Source organism: Ambystoma mexicanum, chromosome 2p (genome assembly GCF_040938575.1).
Source record: "Ambystoma mexicanum isolate Mex_15411 chromosome 2p, UKY_AmexF1_1, whole genome shotgun sequence".
Taxonomy (NCBI): domain Eukaryota; kingdom Metazoa; phylum Chordata; class Amphibia; order Caudata; family Ambystomatidae; genus Ambystoma; species Ambystoma mexicanum.
In genome coordinates, this window is record NC_090923.1 from 756,272,570 (window position 1) to 756,289,059 (window position 16,490).

At 45.0% G+C, this 16,490-nt stretch overlaps 1 protein-coding gene across 1 annotated transcript in view; it reads left to right on the forward strand.

Moving 5' to 3' along the window:
* Positions 1 to 15,870, forward strand: part of TGFB1 (transforming growth factor beta 1) — a 128,790-nt gene extending 112,920 nt beyond the window's left edge. The window contains exon 7 of the mRNA XM_069644400.1: positions 14,893 to 15,870. Coding sequence (XP_069500501.1) covers positions 14,893 to 15,051 — 159 coding nt within the window. The 3' untranslated portion in view covers positions 15,052 to 15,870. The remainder of the gene's footprint in view (positions 1 to 14,892) is intronic.
* The last annotated feature ends 620 nt before the right edge of the window (positions 15,871 to 16,490 follow it).

The following is a 16,490-nucleotide window of genomic DNA, read 5'->3' on the forward strand; positions in this document are numbered from 1 at the left end:
CATGTGCAGACTTGAACTCTGCAGGAAGGAAAGAACCAGAAGACAGGCCTTCTCTGTCTACGCCCAAGGGCTCTGGAACCTCCTCTTCATCAACACCAGACTCACCCCCTCGCTTCAATAGCTTAGGAAGCAGCTCAAGGCTCTTGTCTTCAAGGAATGGCTCCAGCCTAACACCGAGGTCCTCACATCTTACACTCCCCACTATACCTGAGACTGGGTGATCGTATCCTCTGCTGGTTGCTTGTGGAACCCTTGCTGACATATCCCGTGTTTAGCTCCCCACTCCCTTCTTTCACTGTTCTCCTTCCCATGCTATCCCCCTATGATTGTTAAGCAATCTGTTGCTTCTTAAAGCTAGATCTACTATCAATAAATACCCTAATAATAATAATAATAATAATAATAATAATAATAATAATAATAATAATAATAATAATAATAGTAAATTAAACAATTAAACAATGCAGGGATTGTCTGCATGAGGGATCAGTAGCCTCCTGGTCTGGGTGCTACTGGAGTTGATAATGTCAATCCCGGATGTTAGCACTGGAAGAAAGAAGGTCCTTGCAGAGTGGGTGAGAGTAATGGGAGCAAGGTATAGTGCTTCTCTGCTCCACATCTTATTCCTCAGCCACCCACCTACTCGGGATGGGAGAAAAGTGCTGCATCTGTGTTCTCTCCTTTTCATGCACCCTTTCAGGAGCCCTCCATCTTTCTGGTGTGGCTGAGGAAGAAGAGTAAGAAGAACAAGAAGAAGAAGAAGAAGAAGAGGGGAGAGAGAGACCGAGAGAGAGAGAGAGAGAAAGAGAGAGAAAGAGAGAGAGAGAGAGAGAGAGAGAGAGAGAGACGGAGAAGAAGAGGGAGAGAGAGAGAGGGAGAGGGAGAGAGATATGTTGGGGCATCAGAGAGGAGCTTGACATCTTTGACTCATCTACACCTCCCCATCTGTCCTTCTGTTAGTGGGCAGCCGTGAGGAAGCAGGGGCTCTACATTCCTCTCCCATCATCATCTAGGGCAGATAATGACAATATCTGCCACTTGATTTGGCATCTGGATGCATAATGATGATGCTTGACAACCTATTTGAGTACCTGGGCAAATGATATAAATTGCTAGCAAATCACACAATTGCCCTCATTACAACCCTGGCGTTGGACCATGGTGCGAATAGCACCATGGTCCATGCCGGTAACTTACCGACTCCGCCATGGCGGAATGGGGAATTTCCACCCCATACCGAGGTTGGCGGGGCGGTAATTCCCCATGCCGCCATGGCCCTTCCCCATTCCCATTTTTGCCCCATAGGGCTAAATGGAAATGGGGAAGGCACTAAGTACGGTGCCGCAAATTGCGGCACCGTACTTAGCACCAAGGTCCCTTTGCGGGTTGGTTTTTAACGCCTGCAAAAAGCAGGCGTTAAAGTCTCCAACCCACAAAGGGACCTCGTAATCAGGTGCTAAGGGATTACCGGTACGGGTACCCTTACCGGTACCGGTAATCCCTTAGCGCCAGGGTCGTAATGAGGCCCAATAACTTGACAAAGTATGGCAATACATGGCAAAGTTGTAAGTATTCGATCTCACTATAAAAATATTTAGGGAAGTATCTCATTAAATAATAGCAATACCAGCCAATTTGCCTCAATTTGTATAGGACATATGAAGGCAATATCTGACCAAAGGACACGAGCACCTGCACGCATTGTGCAAATAATTTCCAAATAGTTTGACTACATGAGCATTTGATGGCAAAACTTAACAAATGTTGTGAATACTTGGACATGTGCTATCCAATAACTAGACTGCGCCCATAACCATGGACCTCTGACACTGCCTAGCCTTGTCCCAGAAAAGGTGGCATATTGTGAACCTGACAGAGTGCCACTAGACCATTGTCTGTCAAAAAGAAGGGGATGGTTGGGGAAGGAGGTCATAGGAAAGAGGGATTAGTCAACAGAATGAACGAATACTGAAAGGAAAAGCAGTTGGAAAGAGAGGGAGGGGATGAGCTAGTGGTAACAGGGATACATGTTAAGTAGTTTTCAATAACCATGAGAAGACTCAGGCGAGTACTGCTCAGTGTAGAGGAGTATTGTGCATGGACGTCATTTAGGGGTCGCCAGAGGTCACAACTGCGACCTCTGATGTCTCCCTTGCTACCTCTGTGGTCTCCCTTGCGACCTCTAAAAGAAAAACGAAACAAAAAATAACTTTCTTTTATTTTTATTTTTAAATGCAAGCTCCTGGGCTGTTCCCAGCACCATGTGGCTCCTTACTTCTGGCGTGGCTGGCTTTCTTGTTTAGGCCCCTTAAAAAAAGAAGAAAAATAAGAACAGGATTGCCATAAGTCTAACACTTTCAGCACTGACCCTAAATAAGAAAGAATAGGAATACCAAATAATGTGTCTTTCTGGAATTCTAGACAATAATTGCTAGATTAATTAAAGGTTTATTTCAGGCACACTTCAGGGGGTGAGTCACTGATTTAGTCTGTTTTTAAACGCCTCAACCCAGCACTTGATCCTTCTGAGGTTGCTAAATGAGTACCAACACAGTGTGGGTGATATTGGGTATATTTTTTCTATATAAAGTGCTTAAGCGTAAGTGCTATATAATAACACATCATTATCATTTGGTCATGGACGTCTGCTTGCATTCACAGTGATTTGGTAATATGGGCCTATACACACTGAGCTTAACGATACATATGGTGATCCATTCTTGTATTTATTTGTTTGTTTGTTTGTTTTGTTTGTTTTAGTCAAATGTATACAGCGCACAGCAGCCCGTAAGAATCGTGGCACTTGTTACATGGCAGAGCTTAGTTACGTAAAAGATATCGACATTTGTATGAAATGTACATCAAATCATAGTGATATTGTAACCATATTTTTCGTAGTGTACAATGCTATGTGATGCCACTTCCTGTTTTGTCAACGGGTGAAAGGTTGTGTTCCATCACTTCCCACGATATCACTTCGGGGTGGAGTCAAATGACACCACTTTCTGTGATGTCATCAGGGGTTAAGGGTCGTGTGATGTCACTTCCGCTACCCCTGGCATTTTGGTGAAATGACGTCCCTGGTATTGTGGCAATATTGAGACCTGGAAAAGCTTGCCACTAGAATCATCACATGATTGCAGTATTTTATCTTGCAGAGTTGAATAATTCCGAAGTCCATTACTCCCTTTGTCTATTTTGTAAAGGAGGGAGATATGTTGTAATGTGCCTCTTTCCCTATGCTTGTCTTGCCAGGTTGTGAGCTGCTGGAATGCCTGTGGAATGTTGAGTCATGGAATGTTGATGCCTGATTCCCTTTTTCCTAATGTGCTTACCTGATGCTTAAACCTGTAACCTGTAACCAAAAACATAAGTAAAGAAGTTACTTACCCATCTGTGAATGAAGACTCATCTATACAGGATAAGTGTAGCATTGTGCTGCTGGAATGCTGATGTGTGATTCCCTGTGAGTGGTCTGTGTGTGCCAGTTGAGAAGTGAGCTGCCTTTGCGAGAGGGCGCCAGTGGATGTCTCTGTATTCCCTTTTACCTGATGTGCTTACCTGATGCGTAAACCTGTAACCAGAAACTTAAGCAAACAAGTTAATCACCCATCTGTGACTGAAGACTCACCTGTACAGGACAAGTACCAACCCAGCGGCTGTTTAAGGCGGACAGCACCTGAAGTGCAGAAGAGATGCTTTGAGAGCAGGGGAAATCCACCGGACCCCCCCTCCCAACAGCGAAGGCCCTCTCTCCATGGAAAGAGAGCGGTGGTTAGGCACAGCTGTGTTTGGTAGCCGGGGTCAGCCTGTAAGAAGCTGTTACGGGCCGTGGAGACCGTTTGGTCCTGCAAGGGCCTCAGTGTCAGCAGAGGTAAGTGGAGCCAGTTTGTCAGGCTTTAAGTACCAGAGTGTTGGAGCACAAGACTGTTTTTCTGCCAGAGGAGAGCTGGGTCTGCAAGTGGCAGCCAAGTTTAATTTTTACCTGCCAAGCAGCGACAGTCAGTAGCTATCTGTGCCGTTGGCTGTAGGAGTGCGGCAGAATGTCATGGCCACAGGGGAGAAGCCCTGTAGATGGATTAACCTTTGTAAGGAGTGTGCCAGGGATTTGCCTGCACTGGTGGAGATGTAGCACATAGACATCAAGTGAGTTGACCAAGTAGAGCTGAGCCCAACTGGTGAAGAGACAGCGGGGGAGGGCTCTTGCAGCACAGCCGATCACAAAGCCACGGAGCTCCATACTCTTTGGGTGTTGTGGCCAAATGATGACATCAGAGATCCTCAAGTGCACCTCCCCGTGGGGAGCCCTAGAGGCCCAAATGGGAAAGCAGATTTAGGCAGAAGTATTGCAGCATTTAGCATTGCAGAAAATAACCGCGTAGTGTTTCTGCCTAAATCTGCTTTCCCATTTGGGGCTCTAGGGCTCCCAGAGCCCTAGAGCCCCAAATGGGAAAGCAGATTTAGGCAGAAACACTGCAGCATTTAGCATTTCCCATTTGGGGCTCACGGGCCCCCCGTGGGGAGCCCGAGAGCCCCAAATGGGAAATCAGCTGTAGGCAGAAACACTGCGGCATGTAAACACAACCGTGTTGTGTTTCTGCCTGCCTTGACTTTCACTTTGGGTCTCCGGTGCTCTCCTGGGGGAGCACCGGAGACCCAAAGTGATAGCCACGGCAGGCAGAAACACAACGCGGTTGTGTTTGAAAACGCTGCAGTTTTTCTTTCTGAGTTTCTCAGGCTCCTCCGAGCCGGAGGAGCCTGAGAAACTTAGAAAGAAAAACCGCAGCGTTTTCAAACACAATAACGTTGTATTTATGTTTGCGGTCGCTCAAAAGCTACCACAAACATAATACAACATTTTTAAAGCTGCGGTTTAATTTCTAAGTTTTCCGGGCTCATCCAGCCCGGAAAACTTAGAAAAAAAACGCAGCTAGTGTTTATTTTTATTAAAATAAATAGCACTTACCGAGATGCAGCTGCAGCTTTTCTGCCTGTAGTCTCCGGTCCCCGTCCTCCGTGTACAGCACCAATGAAGGAAAAGCCACCCAGTGGTAGCTTTTGTTTACTAGAGCTGGCTGGCTTTTCCTTCATTACTGCCGCAAAAGCCAAAGCGAGCACAGCGGCGGGCATCCATTTCACAAAATGGATGCCCCCATGTGCTTTCTTTGAGCTTGATATGCTCAAAATTTTACATAGGGACTTGGAAAAAAAATGGCAATCGATTTTTTTTTAATATTGCCTATCTATTTTTGAAATAAAACATTTTGGGCGAACCATCCCTTTCATAGTATTAAATGCAGCAAAGAGCTCGGAAACGTGGTCTCTAGTCACATGGTCAGATGAAAATAGATATTGGGTTGAGCTACACCGAAACCAGGAGAAAAACTATGCCTATACTCCCTTTTATTCTCAGGTGCAGAGGACATCTACAAGGCCAAGTTCTAAGCCTTAATTGACTGGAAGACTGCAAGAGTGATGATGAATGAAAGACTAATTGGGTGGGAAGCTATGGTCAAGACCAGCCCATGAGCACCTGGGGCGCCAGTCTGTGTGCTGATAGCGTGTGGAATATTCCAGTGGGGTATGAGAGTGCCAACCAATTGTAGAGGGCCACGTAGCAGAGATCTCTATAGTTTGTATAAACAATGAAACATCGTACATTTTGTGATGATGTAGATGACATGCACTATAGGAGGGCCTAGTTGCCCACCTGATGTTAAAGAGACCCAATCACTATCCCTGTCAAGTATGGAACGTATACTTAGATGTTCCCTCTAAGCCTATCACTTTCCCAAGTAGGTTTTTGCAGTTTGCCACGTAGGATGACATAATTGATGATGAGATTTTACTATAAAAGTCATGTTTTTTATGAAATGTGTTGAGGGAGATCGAGCGAACGTCCGTTGATGTCCGTTGTAACTCCCTGTTTTTAGATAGTTGCAAATAAAACAGTACTCTGTTTTCCCAATAATCTGTGTCAGTTTGATCATTGATGTTTGAGTGTGATCTGCATCCCCCTCCATTTCTAAGTATTGCTACCTCATCTTAAAGGGCCCTAGGTCTACGGGTTCAACACATCAACATTCCATAGGCATTCCAGCAGCTCACAGCACAAACATAGAGAACAAAGCACATTAAAACACATTACCTGGAAAAACAGGCCATATAATGCCAATAATAATAATAATAATAACTTGCTTTTTAAAAAGCACTTTAATCTAAATCACTTTAAATAGGACCTATTTACATACATTACTATTATTACCCAATCGAAATTGGTAATCATTTATCGACCTCAAAGGATGAAACGTTGAGTTGGTCTTGCTGGGATTTGAACGAGCGTCCTGCAGGTCAAACACAGATTGCAGTAACGAGCAGTTAACCCGCTGAGCCATCTTACCAGCATGGCTAATAGTATGAAAACCTTTGCATATGATTGACATAACGGGAAAATTGTGTGCATATTGGGGCAATTGGCAGCAATGTCTGACTAAACATTGGAGTACCTGGTGATATGGCGGGAAAATGAAGTATTTGTTGTGAGTATGGTATGGCATATGACTAAAATGGCTGGAACATCGTGAGAATACCCGGGATATGATGGTCTCTAGTTTATGGTGTGAGTACCTAGCCATATCATGGCAAAACATAGATATGGCGAGAGTGCCTGGCTGTATGATGGGCGATCATGGACATCTGATGGCAAGTTAATATCATGCAAACTGTGTGAATTCATGTGCATATTATAAAAATTGCTGAACATAGAAGAGGTGCCAGGATATACTGTACGGTGGCAAAATGGTCGGGCTACCTGCGCTTGTTATGTAAAAACCTAGACATTGAATGGAGTTATTACACATATATCAGCAGTATCTGACATATGTTGTGAACATCCGGACAGAAATACCTGTCATTTTTGTGGAAGCATCTTGACATATAATGGCGATAGTTTAAGTGGAATGGGAATATCGAGGCGTGAATAAATCGCAATAACTGGCATATGCTGGGGATATTTGGCCGAATGACGCCATGCCTGACAACTGCTGGGAATAAGATCGTCTATTAACGTGACACTGTCTCCTCTGCTTCCATCTTCCTCCACACACCCCCTGATTTTCTGTGAGTAAACACAATCAAACGTGTTATCAGAAAAGCTTAAGTTATGGGTTCTGCCAGCGCTTGCTTTCCTGTGCATATTTTTATTATGTTCTGTTCTCCCAATGGGTGCATTTGTAAAATCCAGGATAAGGTGGGCACGTTTTATTGTATTAATCACCTATTTTTAATTCTTTCTGCTTGACTGTGGGATAAGGAGCTACTTGGACGAATGGAGCACAAGGTAGTGCTGCCAGCGGCTTCTGGTTCATGTACTTAGCTAAGCACAGTGGAATGTTCCATCTAGTGCTTAATGTGTAATAAAATAAGTGCCAGGGCCCAAATATTTTCTAGCTGGCTTGTGACACTGCGGGCGGGCAGTTCCCCACCATGGCTGCCACCGCCCACAGCTGCTCCCTGCAGTGTCAACATATTTGGGGTTAAACTACAGCTCACAGCTGCTCATTGGGGTTGATGGATGCTATGGCTATCATTATTTCATAATCATGAGACAATAAGTGCCGGGGCTCAGAAATAAGTGCCAGGGCTCAGCCCTGGCAAACACGCCCAGAAATGAAGCACTGGTTTCATCCGTCCCTGCACGCGCTCCGTTGGGACTCCACTGCGGCCCTGCTGCTCCTTGTGCCAGGCCGAGGGCGAGTGGTTGGGTGTCAGAAGCTCTAGTCCACACGTTGTCCTCCCCCCTCAGCTGGTATGTCTGGGATGCTCTGACGGCCAGCTATCGATTTCAAGGGCGGCTTGCTTTCCCGGCCGCAGGGCGACGGCAGGTCAGGGCTGGTTTAGCAGCCTTGTTGGGGGGTGTCAGGGGACTTTCCCTGGAAAGACAGCTGTCTCGGTCACACCTGCTTCCATTTCTACAAACGGGACGCGTAGTCTGATATCACCGTACAGTATTCCTAGTCAGATGATGCTGTTAGTACATTTCTTAACCCGTTCACTGCCGGGATTTCAATGCTTTCTCATGGAAATTAGAACCTGTATCTATCCACCCTCAGGGTGGTGAACGGGTTAAAGACTGCAGAGCAGAAACCTCGGCCCCTTCCCTTTGCCTTGCAGATGCTACAAAGTGACTGTGCCTGAGGTTGGTGGCGTATACAAGCGTAAGACATGAATAAACAAAGTGGATTCCGACTTATTGGGGACTCGTGCATTTGTGGGGTACCTTTGTCTGTCCTCCTCTGGCTGTTATGATATGATATGGCATTTATAACGCTCCTATACACAAGTGTTTCGAGGCGCGACGAGGGAAGGGAGGGAGAACACAGGGAAGACAGACAACGATCATTCAGATGGCGCAAGTGCATGGGAAAGGGAAAAGAGCGAGGGGGAAGGGAGAGGGGAAAGTGCAGTACATGGGAGAGGAGAAAGTGCAGTACATGGGCTAGTAGGATAAATAAGATAAATAAACGGCCGGATGGTGGCAAGTGCAGGGTAAGAGCAGAAGCAGAACCAGGGAAGAGCCAGCTGAGTGTATTTTTTTATTTTTTATTATGTGTATGGTGGCAAAACGTGTGTTTAAAATACCACCAAATTATGAATTGGGATCATATGGGATATTTAGTGCATGGAGTGCCTGGCAAGCACTGCACGGGGAACATGTAAGTTATTTATATAATATTCTTTATGTACCACCTTCAGAAAAAATCCCATGGCACCCAAACGCATAATTTGGTGACGTTTTAAAATTAGGAAGTTATTAGAATATTGCATGTTTTTACCATTACCAACATACTCATAATGAACTACCATTATGTGAAATGAATGTTACAGAACTGCAACTTCAGAGGCCAGTCCACCTCTATCCGAAGGCGAATCCCTGCCTGGTCCCCTACAGCTCTTCCATTACACGTCTATAGTGACCTGTATCATTCCCTGCTTCTCAATTACTGGGACCGAAAACCACCCTACCAATGTACCACTATCCAGATGTACCACTATCTTCTGATTAAAATGCACATCTGTAACCTGGAGTTGATATTGCAGCAAGCTAAGCGCTCGTCCCAGACATCTGTGATCTGCCTGCAGATACAGGCCTTCTCAGCCCTTCATCCTTCCACGGTTCCTACATTGACTACCTTCACACAGCACAGTAGGAAAGTCTACTGTTACTGAGCTTAGAAGCAGGAGGAATCCGGCATGAAGTCACTAGGAAACATGTGATCCGTATCACCCGACCCCACACAGCTCGGCCAGTGTACCTCTATCTTGACCCATATCACCCTCTGCTAATATAAACAGTGGCTCTGCAAAGCTCTGCCAGAGCACCTCTAGCCTTGCCTTTAGAGCCTCCTAGTGGGACACAGTCAACTCTGCTAATAAACCCCTTACTTTACATGTGGCCCATAAAACAAGTCACTTTTATGTGTGTGAGATCAGTAGAGGGAGTCAGGTCATCCATTACTTTTTTTTAGAAAGAACTTGCCCTTTCCATAAGATCATTGGTAAACATTTTGCACATGTAGTATTTATTTGTTCTGCCATGTTATGAGAAAGAAAATAAACCTGAAACCCTACTTTTTGCATTGTAACGCTTCTTTGACGAAGAGGAACCATTGGCATTGCTTCATATGGCTCCAAAATTGTGAAGGTTTTTTAAGGTGCTTAAAGAAAAAATAAGGTGTTTTTATTAATCCGACCACATGAACGCAATGAGACAATACCATTCAGAATCTTCTTTTAATATTTTTAGAGTTCTATTGAAACCCTAAAATGAACTACTTTTTTATTTCATTAATGTTTGCATAAGCAAGCTTTCTTGATTGATCCCAATATCAATCATTAGCCCAGGGCCTAACCCCATTGCTCCCCAGCTCTATTCCAAACACCCCCTGCTAATTAATAACTTGGGTCCATGAAGGTAAAGCCTACCCGCTCCCATTAAAGAGATATGTGTGTTTAACCTGAAAGTCGAAGCGTCTAATTGCAACAGGGGCGCTCAGGGGAGGTAATTCACTGGTTGTAGAGATGTGTGTGTGTGGGCCTCAGATAACAGCCTCTGGTGTCATTGGTATAGCCCATGGTCCATACTCTCTTGACGCAGAGACTTGATGCTCTATCCCAGATAAACGGCTCAAGATTATTTCACTTGATGTGTGGTGGGGAGTCTTTTTCAAGCTTCCCATGATTCCATGTGTTAATATCCCTGCAAAAATATCGGCATTCAAAGATATCGCCATATTTTTGCAGTGTTATTAAGGCATGGAACCTGCGGGGAACACCCCCGCAACCCCCACATTATTTTTAAACTTGCGGGGAACACCACCGCAACCCCCGCTGCCAAAAAAACGCAAAAATGATTCCCCCCAAAAATATCACCTATGGCAGTTCCAGACGACCATGTATACAGCGATATTTTTGGTGGGGATAATATGTAGTGATACCCTTTCCACTTCACCGAAAACCGAATGTTTTCAATCAAGAGCTCCAGATGCACCCATTCAGTCCTGCTAAAAGGACTACGATGCTGCACCAGTATTAATAACGCGTGTGTTGTTTAAGCAGCATAGTTCCATAGTCCAGCAAATTATCACTAAAATGAAAGACTTAAAGAACTTTCATAATCTGTTCAGTATCAGATAAGATGCATTTAGGTGGCGGCACCCCAGAACGGTACTCTCCCCCATGAGCAGGCTTTTTTTTAATTGAATTGATATTTTATTTATATTGCGCTCATACCCAAGTGTTTCAGAGCGCAACAAGGCAAGGGAGGGGAAACAAAGGAGAACAAAAAAACGATCATACTAGGCCCAGTGACATTGAGAACGTGCAACTGCATGGGAAAGGGAAAAGGGGACACGTGCAAGGGAGGGGGGAGAAGTGGCAAGTGCGGAACATAGTAGAAACAGATAAATAGTAATAAATAAAATAAATAAATAATAATTACAATAAAGGTGGTAGTGCAGCTAGCAAGTGGCAAGTGCTGGGTTTAAGGCAGCAGACAGGGTATGTCTGATAAGTGTAGAAAGAAAATAAAAAATAGGGTGGGGGCCTGTATGGGTACAGATACAGACGCCAGTGCGAGGGGTGGACTGGAGGCAGTGCAGGAGGGTGGCAGGGTGAGCAAGTACATGGGCCGGGTGGAAAGAGGGTGGCCAGGTGCATGGTACCGAGAGAGAAATAGATCAGCTGGGTGGGTGGAGGCAGAGGCGAAGAGGAGGGTCTTGAGGTGCTTCTGGAACAGGAGATGGTTCTCATCAAGTTTCAAAGTGGCAGGGAGGCTGTTCCAAAGGGAGGCCCCAGCCGATGACAGAGATCTACCCCCAGCTCTTTTCTTTGAAAAACGACTGATCCGCAGGGAGTTACAGGTAGAGGAGTGACAGGCTCGAGATGGGAGGTATTTATGGAGGGATAGTTAAAGGTATTTTGGACCCAGGCCCCAGAAAGCCTTGTGGACAATGCAGAGGGTGTTGAATTTAATCCTTGCATCCACTGGGAGCCAATGAAGGGATTTCAGAGCTCGAGAGAAATGATCCCAGGGTTTGAGGCCTAGGACAATTCTCGCAGTCCTGTTCTGGATTCGTTGTAAAGGGCGGAGAGTAGAGGCAGGTAGATTTAGAAAGAGGCTGTTGCAGTACTCCAACCTAGAGAGAACCAGAGCTTGGGAGACAGCTTCTCGGGGAAGGAGAGGAAAGGAAAGGCAGAGTACCTCTGAGGGGGTGCAGAAGTATCTTTGGAACTATATCCATTAATGCATTAAATCACTCCACCTTGTTTCAGTGCGTGATGGAGCTGAATGTCCAGCGATAGGGGGAAATGGGGGAAAAAGCATTGGCTGAGTGCATCTTTCACCTTCGGCAGATCCCACAGGGGAGCGGTATGCTGCTTAATCATAATACCCCTCAACTCGAGGAGGAGTGAACTGGGACTAAATTATAAACTGCTCCCCTATTAGCAAACATCAGCCAGCACTTTTGATGGTGCTGGTGACACACTTTGCTGCATCAAAAAGGGCGACAAGGCCAATTTGGTCAAAATGAATGTGCAGACAAGCATTCTAAATGGAGAATATTCTCCACGGCACGACGGCAGGAACATTCAAATCAATGATTCCCCACTTGGCATGGCACATGCGTAACTCTGGACCAGGCTGCTACCTGATGGAGGATGGAAATGTAGACCACCAAGGTGGAGATCTGCATTTTGCATTCCAATCCACTTCCCCCAAAGGAGAAGATAGGGTCCCAAGGAAACCCAATGCCCCCCGGAGAGTGCATTTATACACTTCACTGCACCATTAGATCCTGGATCCTTCTTAAGATCCCAGAGTTCCCAGCTGCAGGACAAGACAGCATAGCCAGGGACATGTAGTTTAGCTGTGCTCCAGGGATGTCTGTGCCTGCCCGCCAACGGAGCTGGAAATACCCTGCGGCTGGGTGATGTCAGAGACTGCACCCACTTTTGCCTGGCGGTAGTAATAGTAGGGTTTTCTTAGTCATCAAAAGAGTGGGGAGTACACTGCACACACTAACATAGCAGCAGGTGAAGGAAAAAAGGGTTGGTCATTGGTGACAGTCAATGGTTGGGTGAAATGTTTTGGTTGTCTGTTGGGGCGGTCACTAGTTAGGGATTGTAATTGGCCAGAGGGTGGCCAGTTACTGTTAGGGAGACAGTCCCTGATTGAGCGATTGGAGTTGGTGATGCGGGCCTTTAGGGTATGAGTCATGTGCTGAGGCAGTCATTAGGTGGGGTTGCCTTTGTCATGGTGAAGGGGAGTCATTGATTAGCTGACATAAGTGGTTCATCGGGCCCTTATTGATTGGAGGATATGTGTCGTCTTGGGAGGGGGGTCTCTAATTATGGAATAGATGCTGTCAGCTGGGGTTCAGAATCAGCCATGGGTTAAGGTTCTGTGTGTATAAATTGGAAATATCTAGCTGCCACCCTCACTTTTATGTTAGCCACAATTCTGAAAAGGGTCCTATGGGCCCGGGCATTTCTGTAATGGTAAGAGGCTTTTGCACTCCGCTAGTCACTACATATGCAGACAAAATGCTTCTTTGTATGTTAGCCATCCACGTGCATTTCCTCTCCAAATCTATTCTGTAATGTACTTTCCTTTCTTCGGGTAGAGAGGCATGAACACCTTTAAACCTAAGCATGACCCTGCCCAAGCTTCTCCTAAGTATTGGTAAACACTGGCATGTTTCTTTAGACATTGATCATTTCACCTTTCATTGTCTGGTCGCTTGTTGGATTGTTCTTTCACATGGTTAGTGTAACTTGGACTAAATGTGCTAGTGCTCTCAGATTTGCAGGTTGACTGCTGTTTTGTTATTCTTTTCATGTAATTTCAGTAGGACAGGCTTTTCGAATCATAAGCTGCTTGCAAAGTCTCAAGCATGTAGGAGACAATTTGGCAAGCCTCTAAAGGGAACCTATTACTTCCAAACTGAACACCCTGCCCTGTAATCACAGGGTACCCACTGGAGTCAGCTCTGAGATGATGCTGCCCCACCTGTTTAGCGCAGAGATGATAAGGGTGATTGTTTTGGCACCAGGGTGGTGTGGCTAAACAAAGGAGTTGGTTAAAGGAGTGGCTGGGCATACAAGACCATTGAAAAGAGGGAATGCGGGTGCTAGGACAGAAAAAGGGATGGCCTTCAAATCTGGAAAGGTCAAGGATGGCCCAGGAAAGAAAGGAAGCACGGATTGGGCAAGGAATCCGGGCATGCAACGGGGACGGGTTGAGACAAACAACTAGCTCGGAAGGCCCCCACAATTCTCCAATTTCACAAATCTCTCAAAACATTGGTCTTTCAACAACACCTGACAAAGGACTTATTCCAATGGACGCACACACCGACGCACAGACCTCATAGTACTGCGCTACTGTTAAAAGATGGCAGTCCAAATGCTGGCTACCCACACCCTGTACAGCACTCTGCTGCTCTCGAGCTACGTCCAGGCTTTAAACAATAAATAAATAAAATAAAAAATAACTTAGGGAAGGTGCATATGTTCAGGGAATGACCACTCTGAGAGGACGTGGGAGCGGGTGGGGAATAGGAGATCTAGAATGACTAAATGTAAATGCATATGAGGCCAGGCTGGAGAGGAAATTGAAAACATGCGCACATCACAGGACAAGTATATGGATAGAATTACTGTCATGGCTCTTTAGGCAGAGGGGCTGTGTTTAAGCACACGTATATCGACTTGGGTGTCTCAGAACAGCAAATATGTCTGCACATTGAAATCACGGAGATTGCACATGTAAATATCACTGATCAATATGCTTACCAATCCTATGCATCTGTAAATTATCCTATGTCTGTAAATATGTTTCTATATAATATATGCCAAACAGATGTTTTTATTATTGGCTGTAGCACATTACCTGTTTTCCAGCACCCGGATACCCACGGGTTTGGCACGCTCTATACATTTTAAATTAAATAAATAAATGATGAAGTGCCATGTTTAACCTTCCAGCTCAAAAGCAAGCTAGATGTCTTCTAACACACACATCCAGGCTCGTAACCTTTTGACAATTGTGTTTTTACTTACACCTGTGCCAAAATGCTCACGATCGCACGAACAATTTCAAAGAACTGTGGAAACCGACTTGATTTTTATATTTTTAAACTAGTTACGTTTATGGTCCTGTAATCACCTAATCGTAATAGATCACAAGGAAAAAGAAGTTGACGGGTGCTTTGAAAATGAACAGATTATGTCACGATTCTGATTTAGGAAAAATAAGGATTTGGCTGTCCAGAGGTTTGAGTGGGACTTAAGCCAGCCACCTAGTAACCAATTTCTCTTTCTTCTCTGCAGGTTCTGGCGCTGTACAACCAGCACAACCCAGGCGCCTCGGCCTCCCCTTGCTGTGTCCCTCAAGTACTGGAGCCCCTCCCAATTGTCTACTACCTCGGCCGGACTCCTAAAGTGGAACAGCTGTCCAACATGGTGGTGAAGACCTGCAAATGCAGCTGAGGCCCCAGAGCGTATCTGTCAAAGCGAATGGAACTGAAGCGTGTGCGCATGTGCAGGGTGGCGACTCACGAGTAAAGGCAATGGGAGCCCGGCAGGATTTGGCAAAGGAAAGAAAAGCCTCAATGAAAAGAACTACAGGCCTATTTCTCGGCAGAGGGTATTTTCAGAAGTTTACAAGACCCTTTAGATGCATTTTGTTATTTTTTTATACACAATTTCCATTTCCTGGTGTGGAAAAAAAATGCCTTTTTTTTCTTTTAGGAAATATTTAAAAACTAGAATTGTTCCTTTTAATTTATGACTAGTCAAGGATCTGCATAGCCAAGACACGTTGGGACAGGAGCCCATCATCTAATTTGGACATGTAAGAAACGTGCTTGAACAAGGCGAGTGGACGCTTGCACGGTTAACTCTTTCATCCTGGACCATGCAGTCAACTTGGGAACAGGTCCATCCATACAAGAACAGCAAACATAGCGATAATAAAGAAAACAGCAACAGGGCGTGGGCCGTGATATGTGACATTTAATGCCCCAGCCACAAGAGGTGCTGTTGTGTCATGGATCACCATATTACTAATCCACCATCTTTCTGCCGGTCCTCCAGGCGCGTTCCTGGAGGTGCTCTCCATCGGTGCATGCCTCACTCTTCCAAGCTACTGCTTCTGCCTGGGGGGTGGAGGGCAGGCTGGCACTTATCTGGGACAGGACAATGCTTGCAGCGGTAATTGTTCCATGGAATATTTTTTAGAACACAAATCAAAAATATAGATTATTTAAGCCATCTTCCTTTGCTATAATGAATAAATTTTGTACAGAACCGTGAGGTCTTTTTCTTCTGTTACACTAAGATGCTTTCAGCCAACTGAACATGGACATACAAAAGGAGCTTGGGACAGTGCATTTAGAACACACCATTGCGATGTTCCTATGCTAATGCTGTTTATGGGTACACCTTAGTACGAACTGTGATCGGCTCAACATTTTACAGATAAGCTACTGTATCTTGAACATGGACATCTATGGCTTGTAGTTGTGTTTATTTTACATTGTGTTATATTTTATGCTTTTATAGAAGATAGACCAGGCAAGAGGCATCTTAGTGTCACCCAATTAACTGCCCATTGTAGTTAATGAACAAAAGGAAAACAACCAAACAAGGATAAATACACACAGTTACAGCATGCAGATCACCTAACCAACACAGACACAGACAAATACAGTAAGTTATCAAAATGCAGCAGAGCCTAGCCCAACTCAAGTATAAACTGAACAAATGGGTTTTAAACTTTTTCCAACACATGAAGTCACCTGAGAGAGTTCCATGGTGCTCGAATGCCCCTCAACTGGCACAATGATGTCAGTTTAATAGCCCAGTGTGCCTCAAGTCAGAAGTGAGCATGGCTCCTGAAATATCATCATACCTTCAGATAGTATGTT